Source organism: Callospermophilus lateralis, chromosome 19 (genome assembly GCF_048772815.1).
Source record: "Callospermophilus lateralis isolate mCalLat2 chromosome 19, mCalLat2.hap1, whole genome shotgun sequence".
Taxonomy (NCBI): Eukaryota; Metazoa; Chordata; class Mammalia; order Rodentia; family Sciuridae; genus Callospermophilus; species Callospermophilus lateralis.
In genome coordinates this window covers 17,678,505-17,694,673 of record NC_135323.1, presented here as the reverse complement: position 1 = coordinate 17,694,673, position 16,169 = coordinate 17,678,505, and the positions used below count along the sequence as shown (strand labels likewise).

At 49.1% G+C, this 16,169-nt stretch overlaps 1 protein-coding gene across 1 annotated transcript; it reads right to left on the bottom strand.

Moving 5' to 3' along the window:
* Positions 1 to 8,075: 8,075 nt before the first annotated feature.
* Aqp8 (aquaporin 8) lies at positions 8,076 to 15,210 on the bottom strand. Its single transcript, XM_076840751.1, has 5 exons — positions 14,969 to 15,210; positions 12,288 to 12,414; positions 10,905 to 11,119; positions 9,404 to 9,538; positions 8,076 to 8,124 (listed from the first exon to the last, which is right to left on the bottom strand). The coding sequence occupies exons 1-5, from the start codon at positions 15,208 to 15,210 to the stop codon at positions 8,076 to 8,078; spliced, it is 768 nt and encodes a 255-aa protein (XP_076696866.1).
* Positions 15,211 to 16,169: the final 959 nt, after the last annotated feature.

Below are 16,169 nucleotides of genomic sequence, written 5' to 3'. Positions count from 1 at the left end.
TCAGGTAAACATTGGTTTCTGATGTACATTGGTTGGAAGTGTTATGGCTGTTCACCTCTCAGTAGTGGATCCCCCATGGTGTCTGGATTCTATAGACTTCTAAGGGTGTGTGTGGTTCCATGTTGGTATTGTGCCTGGCACAGTGAGAAGCGTGTGGTGCCAGTGGGTTTGTGCTTCTGTTGTAGTGTAGACGTCCTGGAATTCAACTCTAGAAAATGCACATTAATATAAATCACCACTTAGTAATACATACACAGGATTGATGATTATAGGGAAGCATGATTCAGGAAAGTAGTGACTTACTCATAGGTATTTACTAAGCACTGTTATGTATAAGACTGTGTTCTAGATGCAGCGAGGGGTACAAAATGAAAAAGAGAGTGGTGCCTGTCCTCAAGGAGATTAGGATAGAGACAGTATCGCAGCAGAGGCAATGCCAGTTCCCCCGTGCTGATTACAAAAGGTCAGTAACTCAGGAGGAAATCACCATTGCTTACTGAAGAGTTTCTCTAAATTGCAAATCTAAGATCTAAAATTTGATACCTCTGTCTGTGACATCTCCCCAGGGCAGAAAGGGTCAAGTCCTATTCCATCTGCAGTGGAGAAATGGCTGGCCTCAAGCTGTGGTGGAATTGGTTCCCTGCCTATGTTCCTAGTTGTAAATGGGCTGTGTGGCATGTGGTATCTTGTCGACCTTCTCCATTCTAAAGAAATAGAAGACCTCTCCCACCTTGTAGGTCAGTGCACCTTGTTTCCCTGCATTTTATCTTTTTTTATGCTAAGGCATGTACTTTAAAATAGATGATCATGTTTTTAGAAATATGTTTTTCTGTATCACATCACATTGCCTTTCTAGAGATCCATAGGAAAAGGGTTTTTTAGGTCATAGTACCAGGAAATGCTCTGATCCTAAGCAAGAACAAAACTGGCTTTATCTTATGAACACTGTGATTTTATAACTTACTACCTTTCCGCTCTTTGTCCTGGGTGCTGGAAAGCTCAACAAAACTGTCCACTGAGCCAACTGCCTAAACCTGTATTTATTTAATTCTGTCCTGTTTCTTTGAAAATGGTCTCAATCCTATTTTTGGAAAGTGGTATAAACAAATAGAGATTTTATTCTCTGATATCTTATCCGAGATATTTAGAACCTGCGCTCGTAATTCCTGCCTGGACTTGCGTTGACTTCCACAAATACCTCTAATTCTTACTGTTGATTTCGTTACACTTTCGACCTAATTTGTTTATCTGGAGAGAAATACTAGTTTTTTGAAGAGGAAAACATGATACACCCATATATAACAGCTCAGGGCAGCCTATCATTATGGAATGAGCTTTAGACCAGAAACCAAAAGAGACAGGTTTGGTCTTGTCATTGTCATTACTGAGTGATATTTGACAAATCACAGCCTCTCTCTACTCGAGAAGCTTAACTCAGTTGCCAAGACTGCTCAGGCCCTTGTGTTGGTGAGGCTGTGTAGCGTGTGGTAGAGATGAGGAAGAGGGCATCAGGCCAGCCCCCCCCTTCCCCCCCCCTTCCCCCCCCCCCCCCCCCCCCCCCCCCCCCCCGGCTCCCCACTGCAGGGAGCCTCCGGGCCATGCTGAATCTACTTCCTCTTCAGGGAAGGGGTGTTGTGACAGCAAAAGAGCTTGCTAGATAAGAAAGAAGGACACATCACTCAGGTCCAATGGCAGGCAGACCCCAGGCACCCTGATAGCCACCTGCAGGTAGCTCAGGTGAAGAAAGTCAGTTTTGTGAGGTCTGGTGCCCAGGGACAGACGAAACCAATGATGAGGGCCTGGGGAAGTCCCAAGTAAAAGGAGTGTCTGGGTCACGTGTGTAACTGTAAGCCTCGCCTCTGCCTGAATGCGTTCCAAGACCAAGTATAAATGTATGTCTGTCTGTTGTTTTGTATTAATGTTCACTTAGATGTCTTGAAAACTTATATGTGAAATAAATGCTACAATAAATGGCTCCCTTCGATTCCTGCCATAATTTGAAGCATCTTTTTCTATTTGGGAAAAGAAAATATAGGAAGTTATAAGCTCATTTTATAGATAATAAAAAGGGGGGGTAATTTCAGTTTTATTCCAGTTCATGTCTGTCCCCCATGACTAACAGGAAGGGATCTTTTGTGAGTCCACAGCTATTCCCACACAGCAGTCCTCTGGTAACTGTCACTGCCATTGTCCCAAATAGTGTTTGCTCTAACACGAGGGTGGAGTTGGCACTGGCTGTACATACTGCATGTATTTCTGAGGTGGCACACATCCCCAGCCCAGTGTGGAAGAAATCATGACAGTTTCCCCCAAGATACAGTCATAGGGGAGGCAAAGTTTACATCTGTACTCCTGCTCTATGGCTGGACCTGAGGATGAAATTAACATAAACCAAACTAATGGCAGAAAAGCCCACAGATATGTCTATGTATCTGGGAGTCTCCACGAGAAACAGAGACCTCAGAAGTAGCACAACACAAGCCATTCTGTACCAGATTGAGCAGAGAGGCAGTGGGGGAGGAGCTAGAATACATGGGAAGCCCAGAGGACAAAAAGAGTTATTTTAGGGCTGGGATTGTGGCTCAGTGACAGAGTGCTTGCCTTGCATGTACGAGGCACTGAGTTCGATCCTCAGCACCACATAAAAAATAAATTAATTAATTGTATCCATTTACAACTAAAAGAAAAATTTTTTAAAGTTATTTTAACAAGATCTGTACAGAATTCTCTTGACTCAACTCTCCATCTCTGGTGATAAGAATGTTTCCTCCTAGAGTGGAGAGGACATCTTTCACTTGGAGGCTGCATCTCCTGCTTTCAGAAAGAGGAGGAGTCAGGACGTCCCTCTTCCGCCTGCTGTTTTTCAAGTGCTTTGAGCTGAAAATATCCTTATGCCAAAAGGGGAACTATTTTGGTGCAGCATGGTCACCACAGTGTTCCTTTTGTCACTGTTTTGGCATAAAAGGAAGAGTTCCAGTGGCTTTCACTCAGCCTTTACCATAATGGTCCCAACCCCAAGGACCATGGAGTCTCTGAAGAGATTTCTCCATTTGCTAAGGGTGTGCCTCTAGCTCAGCTAGGGAAGAAAACTGGAGAGAGGACCACAGGGTGGGCTCAGAGAGCCAGTTCACCTGAACATGAGGTAAATTCCAGAGAAGGTGTTTCTATCTCATAGACTTGTCAGCCTCTGTGCAGCACACTGCAATGGAACCCAAAGACCTCAAGAATTATTCCTGCTCAGGTCACAGTCTGCAGACTCGAGAGCTAGGTGAGTCCTGTGGTCTTTACTTTCCTTGAGTAAATGGCCACACATCCTTTTGGATAAAGCCAAGATAAAGCTGGGAGTATTCATTTGCAGAGTCATTTCAGCACTCTTCCCAAGCCACCTGTCCTCACAGAACGTGAAGGCTGTGACCCAACTCAGATCTGGCAATTAGATGAGACGGTAAACCGAGGAGGAAAATCTCTAAGGGTTACAAATGTTCAAGTTCTGTAAATGAGTTGAGGCAACTAGACTTTAAAGAAAGAGAATGAATACTTCACGTTTTAAGCATGAAAAGGAACATGGCTAATCATAAGACCCTCAACTCCAGGATGGGTCCAGGACACTGGCTTTGGGTTCCAAGACAGGTTCCAAGACAGGCAAATTTCCTAACCCCACCCTGAGACACTGGGACTTGAGGGGAAAGAGGGCTGAGGGATAGCAGATAAGGCCTAAAAGACCTTAAGAGTCACTTGGGTACCTGAGCATAAGCTCATGGAGCATGTGGGTGTGCTAGTGTGAATGTTATGGAAATATGGGTAAAGGGGCCTGCTTTCAAGAAATCCCTGTGTCCTGGACACATGGGTCTCAGCTGGAGCACAGACGACCTCTGATGGCACATCTGCAAACCCAAGGTTTACACATTTCTTTCCAGCTGGAGTAGATTACCACACTTCTCTCTCAGATTGCCTAAACCCCCAGAGTTCCTGGACAGTGTGATGAGGGAGAGATGCAGGACTGAAACAACAAGGGTGGTGGAGATTTAGGACAATTCTGGAAAAAGGAAATGAATCAGTACTTGTACCCAAGGGTCTGGAGCAGAAAGTACATTTCTGTTGCAGTAGAAGAAACCCTAAATTGTGTGTCCAAAACCCTCAATTCTAACTGAATAATAGTCAAATTACTTAGCTTCTCTGGGTTTGGGGATTGGTCAGGATGAATGGTGCCCAACCTTTAAGTCCTAAAGATCCTTCCTGAAAATAACCGAAAAAACACATGATGTGCCAAGTGCATTTAGAAACTTCTTTACCATGATTCTAATACTTGGAAATTGTAAAGTCTTTAGTTAGATGATAACAATAATACTTCTATCACACTGTGCATTTACTGCATAGTAGGCATGGTGCCAAAGCTTTATAAACATGGGGTTAACTCCTATAAGCATTCTGAGACAGTATTTTCATTTTAGAAGTGAAAAGCTGAGGCTGAGAGAAGTAAGTTCTTAAAGCACATGCAGCAAAAAAAAAAAAAAAAAGTGACAATTCTGAGATTAAATTTAGACCTTGATCAGGATTCAAACATCATAGCCACCATATTTGTTACTATAATGTATTTCTAGTTCTAACATCCTAAAATTCTGACTTCCTTATTGTTGAGAAAAGGGGAAATGAGGTGGAAGTGAACTTAGGTGATATGGATCAATTTTGAGTTCTACTCTGTGTGGTGAGTGAATTTAGGAGTCACTGGATATTTTAGTCACTTTGCATCCCTGTGATGGAAGACCTGACAAGAGCAACAGAGAGGAAGACACCGGGGCGGCGGGGGGTTGGCTCCTGGTTTCAGAGATTCAGCCCCATGAGTGGCCAGTTCGATAGCTCTGGGCTTGAAGTGAGGCAGAAGGGCATGGCAAACAGGAAGCAGAGAGAGAGAGAGCTGTGCTCGCTAGGGACAAAAAATAAACCCCAAAGACCCCCCTCACACCTAATTTATGAAGCCACACCCTACCTGACTACAGTTACCACCCTATTGATCCTTATCAGTGGATTAACCCACTGATCAGATTAAGGCTTATTCATAACCTAATCGTTTCACCTCTGAACCTTCTTGCATTGTCTCACACATGAGCTTTTGGGGACACCTCGAATCTAAACCACAACACTGGGTCCAGCCATTCTTCAGTCACTGGGAACTTACTGAGTTCTTTCTGCACAGCAAACACTATCCCATGTAATATGGAGTTACAGAGATGAATTTGTATCCACTTTCTCTTGACAACTGAAAATTGAAATGAAAATCAGATCTTGAAATCTAGTTGTAGCTGAAGAATGAGAAGTTTCAATACGTGTCTTTCTGTCTCCTTTGTAATAGGGTACTAACAGGCAAGTAGGAAACAAGCAGAAGATATAACCTTGCCCCTACTCAGGAACAATCAAGCATGATGACAGAGCTCACTGACCCTGCAGCCAAAGGTACCTGGTTTTAAATGTTGGCTCCACAAATGCACTGAGTGACATGAGTAATGCCACTTCTGGGAACCTTCATTGGCTCCTCTGGAAAATGAGAATAAGAGTATTTTTTTGTATTCATTTCCTGTGGTTGCTGTAACAAATTGCCACAAACCTGATGGCTTAAAAGGATAGAAATATATTCTCTCATAGTTCTGGAGACCAGAAGTTGGAAATTGAGGTGTCAGCAGGGACATGCTCCCTCCAAAGGCTCCAGAGAAAAAGTCTTCCTTGCTTCTTACAGCTCCTAGTTACTCCTCATGAGGTCTCCTGACGGTATCACACCATCTCTGCCTCCACTTTCATGTGGACTTCACTGTACACAGTGTCTGTGTGTGTCATTTTCTGTGTCTCATAAGGACACTATTGTTGGATTTTAGGCAATCCTAATCTAGTAGGATTGCATCTTGATGTTTACCTTAGTTTTATCCACAAAGACACCATTACCACATGAGGTCACAGTCTGAGGTTAGCATGGACATGAATTGCAAGGAGACCATTCAGTCCTCTGCACTGCCTCATAGGACTGTGGCAGGGAGTGAAGGACACCATGCATGTCAAGCACTCGGTGCAGGCCCTGACACACAGCAAATGCTCAGTGAGTCCTGTAGAGGAGCATCGTGTGTGGGGGTGCCTGTGTGTACATAGCACTGACTTATTATTATTTACAATTAGTCAAAGGTTTCTTTTATTGTTTAGGTGAATGAAATAGTGACATTTCTTACTAAGTCTTCTAAATTTGCTCATTTCCAACTTTCTCATATTATTTACTGCCTTTCTCTATCTTTTATGGTGGTTATTCTTCTTCTGGGTTGTGTTTTTTTTTCCTCTCAGAATTTTTGGGAGGGAGGGGGAGGTACATAGATCATATAACATCCGTGTGTGTGATGTCTCTCTGCACATTCTAATCGCTGTCTGTTACAGGACACAGGGGCACCGGCAACTCTACCAGCTCTGCTTCACAGTCCCTGTAAGATTAGGCAGGTTTTCCCAGTGACCAGTTCTTCACTTCTACTCCAGTGAGTATGTTGCTCATCTTGTAGAATTGGGTGAATGTTTTATTGTTGATGATTTTTCCCTGACACTTCTTTATGGAGTCATAATGATTAACTTTCATAAATGACTCATTTCTTTTTATTGGTGTATTATAATTACGTAATAGTGGATTGAGTGTGACTTACCATACAAGCACATGATTTGGTCAGTTTCATTCCCCTGCACCTCCCCTTTCCTCTCCTCCTTTCTCCCTGATATCCCCTCCCTCTACTCTGCTGGTCTCCCTTCTATTTTCATAACATGCCTTTCCTCCTTTTGACACATAGATTCTTTTATTTTTGTTGTTGTTGTTGATGATGGATCTTTATTTTATTTTATTTATATGTGGTGCTGAGAATTGAACCCAGTGCCTCACACATGCTAGGCAAGTGCTCTACCGCTGAGCCCCAGCCTGATCCATGGGTTCTTAAAAGAAGATACACACTGCACTTGAAAAGCATGAAGCTCAGGTTGTCTTTCTCTCCCTTCTTATGCTTTCTACTCTTGTCTCCCACTCAAATACCCCATCTCTCCAGGCCTGTGCTCAGGCACTTGCTCAGGATTCTGCTTCCCCAGGAAACTCTTGCATCTCTGCCCCACCCCATCCCCCCGCCCAACCCAGCTGGCATGCAGTGACAGGATTGATCTGTGTCCCGGCAGCACTGGGCCTTCAACCAAGTCTTGGACTCTGCATTGGTCTTCCAGCAGGGTCCTGAGGGAGCTGCTTTGGAGTTGAGTCTGATTAGGGTCCAGGTGGGCTCTGAGCACCCAGATGAGTCTGGCTAAGTGAGGCGGGCATTCCCAAGTACCTGCATTGGCACTGGAAGCTGGGCTCTGCTGGACTTAGCCAGACTGGACAGTTAGCACCCCACTTTGAAAGTTTTCTTCGTCCCCAGCAGTACCCACTTCTCCAATGAAAGGCAAGCCAATGGACACAGGGAAGAAAAGACTAGACTCTTTATTGCAAAGTTAGATTAGCAGCTTGGGAAGCAAGGAAGTGATCGGGCTCCAGAAGGCCCTTCTGTAACAGAGGAATCAAGGGACAATCCAGGAAAGAGAAAGGGGTGTGAAGGGCTGAGAGTGTGGCCTGGAGCACTTGCCTAGCATGTGAGAGACCCTGGACTCTATCCTAACACTGAAAAACTAATAATAATAATGTGAAGGAAGGAAGGAGAGATGGAGGAAGGCAGACAGGAAGGAAAAGGTGGGGAAATGAGCTGATGTACATAAACGGTCACTTAACTGCTCTCCTGCTCCTGGGACTTGCCCTCTCAAGAAAAACACTGTGCTCTTTCCATCTCTCTGGGAAGTGATGGCAACGCCTTCCCTAGGCTGAGGCCTCAGATGGCCACAGAGCAATTCCAAAACATAGAGCATCCTTGGGCCTTTGTGGTAGTTTGTCTGTCTGTCTGAGAAGCCAGGCCCAAGTCATTAGCAGCAGGTCATTTGCTCATCTGGTCCTCTGCCCTGGAAGGAAGTGCAGAAACTGTCTTGTCCTTAGCCCAGAATGGGGCAGCTGAAGGCATAGGGGCAGCAGTTCTAGCAGTTCTGCTTCATCGTCCCTTTAGGATTAGGCGGGTCTTCCCATCTCCAATGAGGAGCCTACAGAGAGAAAGATGGTACCATGAGCTCTCTGAGCCCTTGGAGGAAAGACCTTTCACCATGTCTCCAGCCCAGAATCGCAGGATCTCTTCCTGAGCCTTTCCAGCCTTGGCAGTAACCCCTTGGGGACAGGGACACACTGGAGGTGCTCACTGCTGCCATTCTGAAAGCATCAGAAGAGAAGGGCAAATGATGCTTTTCACTGAGCCACAGGAGGGTCTTGAGGTCTCTGGGCAGCCGAAAGCAATGGTGTGAGCATCAGCCCAGCCCATGCCTGTGCCCTCCCAGACAGTGCCATCCAGAGCAGAAGGAACAGGATGTAAGAAGAAAGCCGAAGGCTGGGGCTGGGACTCAGTGGTAGTGCACTTGCCTGGCATGTGTGAGGCACTGGGTTTGATTCTCAGTACCCCATATAAATAAATAAAGGTCTATCAGCAAATATATATATAATATATAATATATATATACAGAGAGAAGGAGAGATCAAGCAGGATGGAAAGGGACTCTAGCTCTTTCTGCCTGGAGTCCACTTATCCTTCTGACAATATCAACTTTATTAACCATTGCACAGTTCCGGGGAGCACTGTCCACACTGTATTTTATGTGAATGGCATCTCCTGGCATAATGCCCTTGGGGACACCATTTACATGGAGGGGCCCTCTGAGGTTGTACAAAGGCCCATGGGGAACTGCTGCTCCCCTACTCTTGGCCCTACCAGCAGGTGGTCAGGTAATCAGGCTCTGCCCCACTCCAGGGAACACCTGGCTCAGCCTGCAGACACAATCACCAAGAGTTGCAATCCTCTTGGCTGCAGTGTTTGATTAAGGGGTGGACACCATGCTGGACAGACCACACCAGTGACCATCAGACACAGAGTTTTAGCTACAGCTGTCCTCCTCCTCTGGAGTGGTCAAGCTGCTAGAACATAAAGGCCGAGTGGTCTGTGGGCAGCTGTGCCTCGATTGGAGAGCCTGTCTCAGCAAAGCCACACAGAGCAAAGTGGAGCCCATGAGAAAGCCCAGATCCTAAGGACTCTGTCTGAGCACCACTGAAGCCAGCTCCAGCTCTGACTTCTTCATCATGACAACCAATGGATCCCCTCTTAGGGAATGGATTTCTGTGACTTGCAACTAAAGGTCCTGGGTGAATACAGGTTCTTTTTCCATCTTTCCTTCTCCAAGCCCAAGTGAGAGAGTCCAGTCCTCTAGCCTTGGGTTCTCTGGGAACTGTCCCCAAGGGATCCATTGGACAGGCCCTGGCCCTGGGCCCCACTCCTACCTAATGAGCAGTCCTACGAGCAGGCCAGCCAGGAGTGGGCCCAGCCAGTAGATCCAGTGGAAGCTCCAGTGGTTGGCCATCACCGCAGGTCCAAAGGCACGAGCCGGGTTCATGCAGGCTCCAGAGATAGCACCCCTACAAACATAGCCATACATCACCAGAGCCCCAGCCAGGCCCACTCTCCTCAGATCCCCAGATAGGCCCAAACAACAGCCCACCCAGAAATCTTTCTAACCTCCCATATCAGGAGCTCCCAGGCAGATCCCAGGGAAAGCAGAGGACTGTTCGCTCTAAGAAGCCCAAGACGTGGCTCCTACCTGGACATACAGCCTGCCACTCCCCACTCACTCTTCTAGAAGAGTGACTGGCAAAGAATTCCTACTGCAGGAAATAAAAACAGATCAAATTCCTCTCCAAGTCCATAAAGCAAAGCCAGTCTGTTGTCAACCTGTTTGGAGTCACGCTGCCTTGGACCTGCTAGGTCTAGCTGTGACCTCGGTTTAACCTCTCTGTGCTCCCAGCCCAGCTGGATGGAGAACTCTGTGTGTCTCCAGTGAAGTGGAAGGACCCTCCAAAGGTGGACTGCAGGAGTAAGTAAGGAAATGCCCTCAGAGCCCGTGCCTCAGCAGCCTTGTGCCAGTGGGAGCTGTAATCCAGCTGGCCGAGCTGAGGCCCTTTGCACCCATACCTGGGGCCCAGAATCCTGGGGGACCACGCTCCAGGAGCATCTCTCTAGCTCTGCTGTCTGCAGCTTTACCCTAGGCACTCAGGCTGAGATTCTGAAGCCCTCATCCCTCCTGTGCCCAGTAGCCAAGGTCAAGATCCAATAAGCTTGCAAGTGAAGTGAGTGCCACAAGGGGGCAGCAAAGTACCGCCACCGCTCGACATACACCACCCCAGTTAGCCCTAGACCACCCCTCCTGACCTGGACAAAGGCTAGAGTTGGTTCTGTGTCCAAAAGAAAGGAAGAAGTTGGAGGTTAGGAAGGAACCTAACCCCTTCAGCAGATGTGAGCTCTTGTTCTCGATCTGTCACTTGACTTGCCATTGCCCAATGACATTAAATAAGTCACTTCTGTCCTCACTGAACCTCAGTTTGCCTCATCTTTAAAATGGGAGTAATCTCTGGCCCAGCTTTGTCTCTTAATGCCTTCCCACAATTTCTAAAAGGCCCAAAATAGAGACGTGGGTGTGGACACTCCTTATGTGCCTGAGACTGCAGCCTGCGGGGATGTTATTCACCATACAAAACATTAGAGAACTTTTTTCTGACTTTCCTTGAATGCAACTGGAAGGGTCACCCCAGATCACCTTGTCCCAGAGCCTCCTAGTTACCACAGTCCACCCCACTCCCTATTGCTGCCCAAAGCCAACCTATTGTCCCCATCTGCAGCACCTTCCTAGTAGTCCCTACTGGCAATTAATGAGTGACCCTCAGGCCTGATCCCCTGAGGCGCCGCCCAGATCTGGGCATGGTGGTGTCTGTGCTGAGGGACACTCACCCTGCCAGGATATCCACGGTGACAGAGAAGCCAATGCAGAATGGGGCCAGAGAGCCGCGCGTCTTCTCGTTGATGGCGCCCATGCACACGGCCAGTACCAGCAGGGCTGTCAGGATGATCTCCGCCCCCAGCGCCGCCCCCACCTGCCCCTGCTCCTGGACTGTCACAAAGGCCGCCCCAGAGGCATTCCAGAACCTCTCCTCAGGACTCACCACCTGTGGAGAGAAGCCACTCAGTCTCACAGGGGGTCGAAGAGAAGCTGGGAGCCAAGCAGAGGGGGCTAGATGCAGGCCTGCCCACCCTGGGAGCAGGGAGGCCCAGAATGCCCTCTCCAGACAGGGAAATGGCCGCCGCCTCCTGTAGAGGCAGGCAGAGGCCAGGGCAGGGGAAGACAGCAAAACACGGGACCGAACCCAAAGTCTGGACTGGGCTACGCTAAAAGGTCTCCCATCCTCCCCAGCACACCCACACACACACCACGCAAGTCCACACCTTTAAGACCCTCTGGCTGAACAGACTCTTGGGCAAAAGAAGGGAGAGGAGAGGAGCCCACCCTGGAGCTCTATGTAGAGCTGTACAAGTCCTGGGGTTCAGGCTATGGGGTGGCTCATTGGTAGCACACTTGCGTGGCATGCCCAAGCCCCCGAACTCCATCCCCAGCACGAAAGAAAAGAGAAAAGGAAGAGCTAGATTGATTGAATGGGAGTATTTTTTATTTTTTTTTTTATTATTGTTTTTTTTGGTACCAGGAATTAAACCTACGGTTATTTAATCAGAGAGCTCCATCCCCAGCCCTTTTTATTTTCTTATTTTGAGACAGGTTCTCACTAAGTTGCTAAGGCTAACCTCACCTTGGGATCCTCCTGCCTCAGCCTCTCCAGTTGCTGGGATTTCAGGCAGGCACTACCACACCCAGCTGGATGGGAGAGTTTTAAACATAAATTGAGTATTGATTCCTGAAGAACACAGAGGCATTCACTCAGGAATTTCTCCAGGAGGATAACCATATTTATCCTATGTCCTCATCCAGAGCTTTGTGAGAAATGTATAGAATTGAGAAGTGAATGAATTTAAAAACCACTAGAACCATCCAAATCCATTCCAAAGCCAGAAATAGGCTCAGAAAGAGAAATGTCAAGCCATGAATTTGCTTCCTGATGTGTCCAGGGAAGAGCTGTGACCACATATGAATGGAAGAGGGTAGGTTTAGAGGGAGCCAAAGGTCCATGGAGTGTCCCCTGCTCCAGCAGAAAAGGGCCACCCAATTCCACTGACAGACATAAGCAGAGAATTGAACATTTCCCAACTCCCCCACCCCTGCACCCCTCCAGCAGCCCCACAGGAGTCATCCCAGCCAGCCCAGCCCCCTTGGGCATCACCCACCTTGGCCAAAGCAGCCCCAATCAGCCCCCCACAAAGCTGAGACAGCCAGTAGGGAAGAAGCATGATGACGTTGAGGCCTCCAATCAGCATGGCCGCCAGCGACACCGCAGGGTTGAAGTGTCCACCACTGTACACCACAAAAGCAGAAGAAATCATGAGGCCAAGGTCCAGGGCTGACCACAGGCTGCCCCCCGAGAGAGATGTCCCAGCCATTCCCTCAGGCTGGCTTCCCAGGGCCAGAGTCAGTCCAGGCCCTGACCCAAAGGCAAGTACCCCAAATCTCTTCCCTTTCCCTGAGGTGCCAGATGCTAGGGTGAGGGGTCAGGGGAGGTGGGAAGGGAGGAGCTGCCCCTCAGCCAGCCCCAGGAGGGCCTAGAGGAAGAACACGTAGGGATTCCTAGACTCCATCAGGGCCATTCCAACATGTGGCCACAGGTCAGACTGAGAGGCGACTCCAAATCAATAGCCCAAGAGAGGGACCCTGGCTTCCCCTTGTAAGTGGCCAGGGCCTGAATAAAAGCACGTGGTTGACCTGTTCAGCCAAGATAAACCTTATGTTTGGTCTGTAAGTGTAATGAGCATAAAATCAAGATTAGTTCAGGCTGGAAATGGCACTGAGGATCGGGAAGGGGTTAGAGGTTTAGATCAGGTTAGGAACAGGGAGTTGGGGATGTGAGTGAGAGATGGACAAGTCAGGGTCAAAGGGCAAGTCTGGTTGACTGCCCACTCTAAGAAGGAACTATTCCCAGAGTTTGACCCATTAAATCCCTCAGGTCCCCAGGAATGGAACCTCCCCTAAGAGGGAAAGTGGCCCCAAGACCCCACCCATGTCACACAAGAGTCAAAGTGCCCCTCGAATATTAAGAGCCACCAGCAGGCCTGCCTACTCCCCAGTGGACCCAGGGCATTGAGCTGAGGCTGGACAAGGACGTTGGCTCTGGACAAAAGGACTCTGTCCAGCACCCTGGTGCCTCAACACCAGCTGCCCCCAACGTATCTCCCCAGTGTGGCCCAGCCTGACCCCCAGGCCCCAGGCAGCTTCCAATGCAGAAGCACCAGCAGATGCTCAGATTTAAGTTCGGAAAAGGGGGCTCCCTGGCCCACTTGGCTTGAGACAGATGAGGGTGAGAGACCCCTCCCAGACCACCAGCTCCCCTTCTATCTTGGCACCTGGTCCAAATGGCCGGAAGAGAAGCTGTCACTCAGAACAAGGCTCCACGGGGACAGGCCTGGGCACCTGAGGGCCACACGTACTCCCTTGACCAAGTTTATACGCTTTGACCATAAACCAAGCAAGACACTTTCTTAGTTCTTTCAGTCATTGCTCACTTGGCAAATATTTATTGAACACTCACTACATGCCAAGTACTGTGCCTGGTGCTTTACACACCTTATCTTGGCTCCAGTCAACAACCTCAAAGTCCATACCTGGTCCACAGGAACGGCTGAATAAATATTCATTGAAAAACACCAGTGATTGAATAAAAGGTCAGTACTACAAATATGATCTGCTGCAGGGCCTGAGAGATGTTCCCAGCTGGCCTGGCCTGGGTTCACTCCCTAGCTCTGCTGAAGAGCTGTGTGGCCTTGAGCAAGTTACATAACCTCTCAGTGCCTCAATAATCTCTCCCTGATAAGGCTGTTACAAAGACATAATGAATTCACATGTGTCTAGCACTGTCTATGGAGTTGGTGCTGAATGAACATCAGCTATAACGATTATCCACATGTACAGCGCTGCACACAGAGAAGTTAGTGACTGGCCCTGCTCACCCAGCTAAGAAGTGACAGAAGTTCTATTCAACCCCAGGTGTACCTACTGAGAGATCAGGTGCTCTTCCACCCTCAGTTTCCCACGGACAAAGGTATTAAATTTCTCTTTCCATTCTGGCTTCCCCAGAAACTATATTTCAATTTCCTCACTCAGATCTATTTCTTGGATGAAATTAAATACAGACCAACCTATCCCAAATCACCCTGCCAGGTGTCCTTTTCGAGACAGCTGTCACTACAGATGACTCCCCCGGGAACAGCCCACCCTCATCCCTCCCCAGGGAGTGCCCATCCAGAGGAGAACTAGGCAACGGGGCACCTCCCTGCTCCCTGCCCTCCCCCAGGACCCCCGCAGGCACCTGTGTACCCCAGTACTAGCCCACCTCCTAATGGTAACAGTGACACAGCAATCAGGGTTGACACAGGCCCTTAGGAGGCCTGTGGGTTTGGGCGCTGGAGCTGGACAGCTTAGCCTCGACCCCTGCTCCACCGCTTTCCAACCTTGCAGCCTTGGACAGGTTACGTGGCCTTTCTCTTGCCCAGATGTAAAATGGGGGACCTGCCCCACAAGGTCACCATGAGGATTAAATGATCAATATCTGCAAAGTGCTTAGGATAGTGCCAGTGCATTGTTAGCCATATATAATGTTGGCTTGAAAAATCATTTTAAAAGTATATTATCCCCATTTGTTAAGTGGCAGACTTTGGTTTCAGAGACTTGCCTGGAGCCACGGGTTTGTGGTCTGCACAGCCAAGATGGGCCAGGCGGTCTGACCTCCGGCCTACACGTTCTGCAGCACCCTGAGCATGTGCCACACGCCCAAGGGTCCTTGCCAAGAGCTTTGCTCCCCAGTTTACCCCCAGACCCCCAAGTCAGCCCCAGGCTGAAGGCTCAGCCTTGGTCTCACCTGATGTTCCCCAGTATAGCGATGATGAGCCCCAAGGCCAGCCCGTGGGCCAGGGCCGGCTGCAGCCGCCCGGTGTCTGGCCCATTCTCGATGACTGACAAGCACCCGATGAAGATGAAGAGGGCAGAGCCCAGCAGCTCCACCAGGCAGGGCTGCACAAACCGCTCGAACCAGGACGTGCGACACCTGACGCTCATGCTCAGCTGCTTCACCTTGCCACCACCAAGCTCAGTGTCACACATAGGTGCCTGCCATAGGGGAGAGGGGAGAGGAGGTACGGGTGGGAGGACAGCCAGAGGCCTCTGCCCCCAACCTGGAATGGCCTCTCAGCCACCCCCACCCGCCGGGCTGGGGCAGAAGATGTGGCCTGCGCTCACCTCTCCAGACATCAGCGAGAAACAGCCCAGGGCCTGGGCTGTGCCAGAGCTGCTGCCAAGCCGCACCTGCTGTCCTGCGCACGCTTAGCTTGGGGACCAGGTCCTCTGATCCCGCTACAGGCTCTGCCTCTTTTAAAGGGTGGCAGAAGCTCACTGAAGGTGTCAAGAGAGCAATAAAGCCTGGGTGGGAGGTGGCCCTGAGGCCCAGAGAGGAAACTTTTTTTTTTTTTTTTTTATCTCCACAGGACTGGGTGGGTGGGGGGGTCAAGGATTGCTGGGCTCCCTGCCAAGCAGGGCAAAGGTGCTGAGTGCTGGGTGCTGGCCTGCTTGCATCATCAGAGGCTCTGGCTCCAGGCCCTGCTCTGTAGGAGATGGAGGGGCCCAGCACCCAGTCCCCCCCACCCACAAAGGCAACAAGCTTATGTAAATAGCGGGAAGAGGCCCCACAGATCGGGAGCCGCACTTGCTAAGTGACAGACTCCCCTTCAATCATTTGTCCACGATTTGCTGGACATCTTCTACCTGAGGCCCGGACCCCTGCGCTCCCCCCACAGCCTGATCCCACACCGAGGGATCAGGTGAACGAGGTAGTGAAGACAGGTGGCACTGTAGCGCAGTGGTAAAACCCGTGGACTTTCTGGACCTTTCTGCTGTGTTCTGTTTCCTCCTGAGGTCCTGGGGTTGAACCCAAGGCCTCATGCCCGTGGGCACACACTCCACTGAGCCCCAGCCCAGCCCACAAGGCCTGGATTTAAATCCCAGCTCTGCAGGGAACTCGCCTGTAACCTTGAGCATGTTGCTTAACCTCTCTGTACCTTCATTTT

Excerpts from the sequence above, each read along its gene's own strand:
- Aqp8 (XM_076840751.1), bottom strand. The coding sequence starts at position 15,210 with ATGTGTGACACTGAGCTTGGTGGTGGCAAGGTGAAGCAGCTGAGCATG. Across the intron at positions 12,415-14,968 it reads GCTATACTGGGGAACATCAG|TGGTGGACACTTCAACCCTG; the intron begins GTGAGACCAAGG and ends TGTGGTGTACAG. Across the intron at positions 8,125-9,403 it reads CTCGTAGGACTGCTCATTAG|GCTCCTCATTGGAGATGGGA; the intron begins GTAGGAGTGGGG and ends TTCTCTCTGTAG.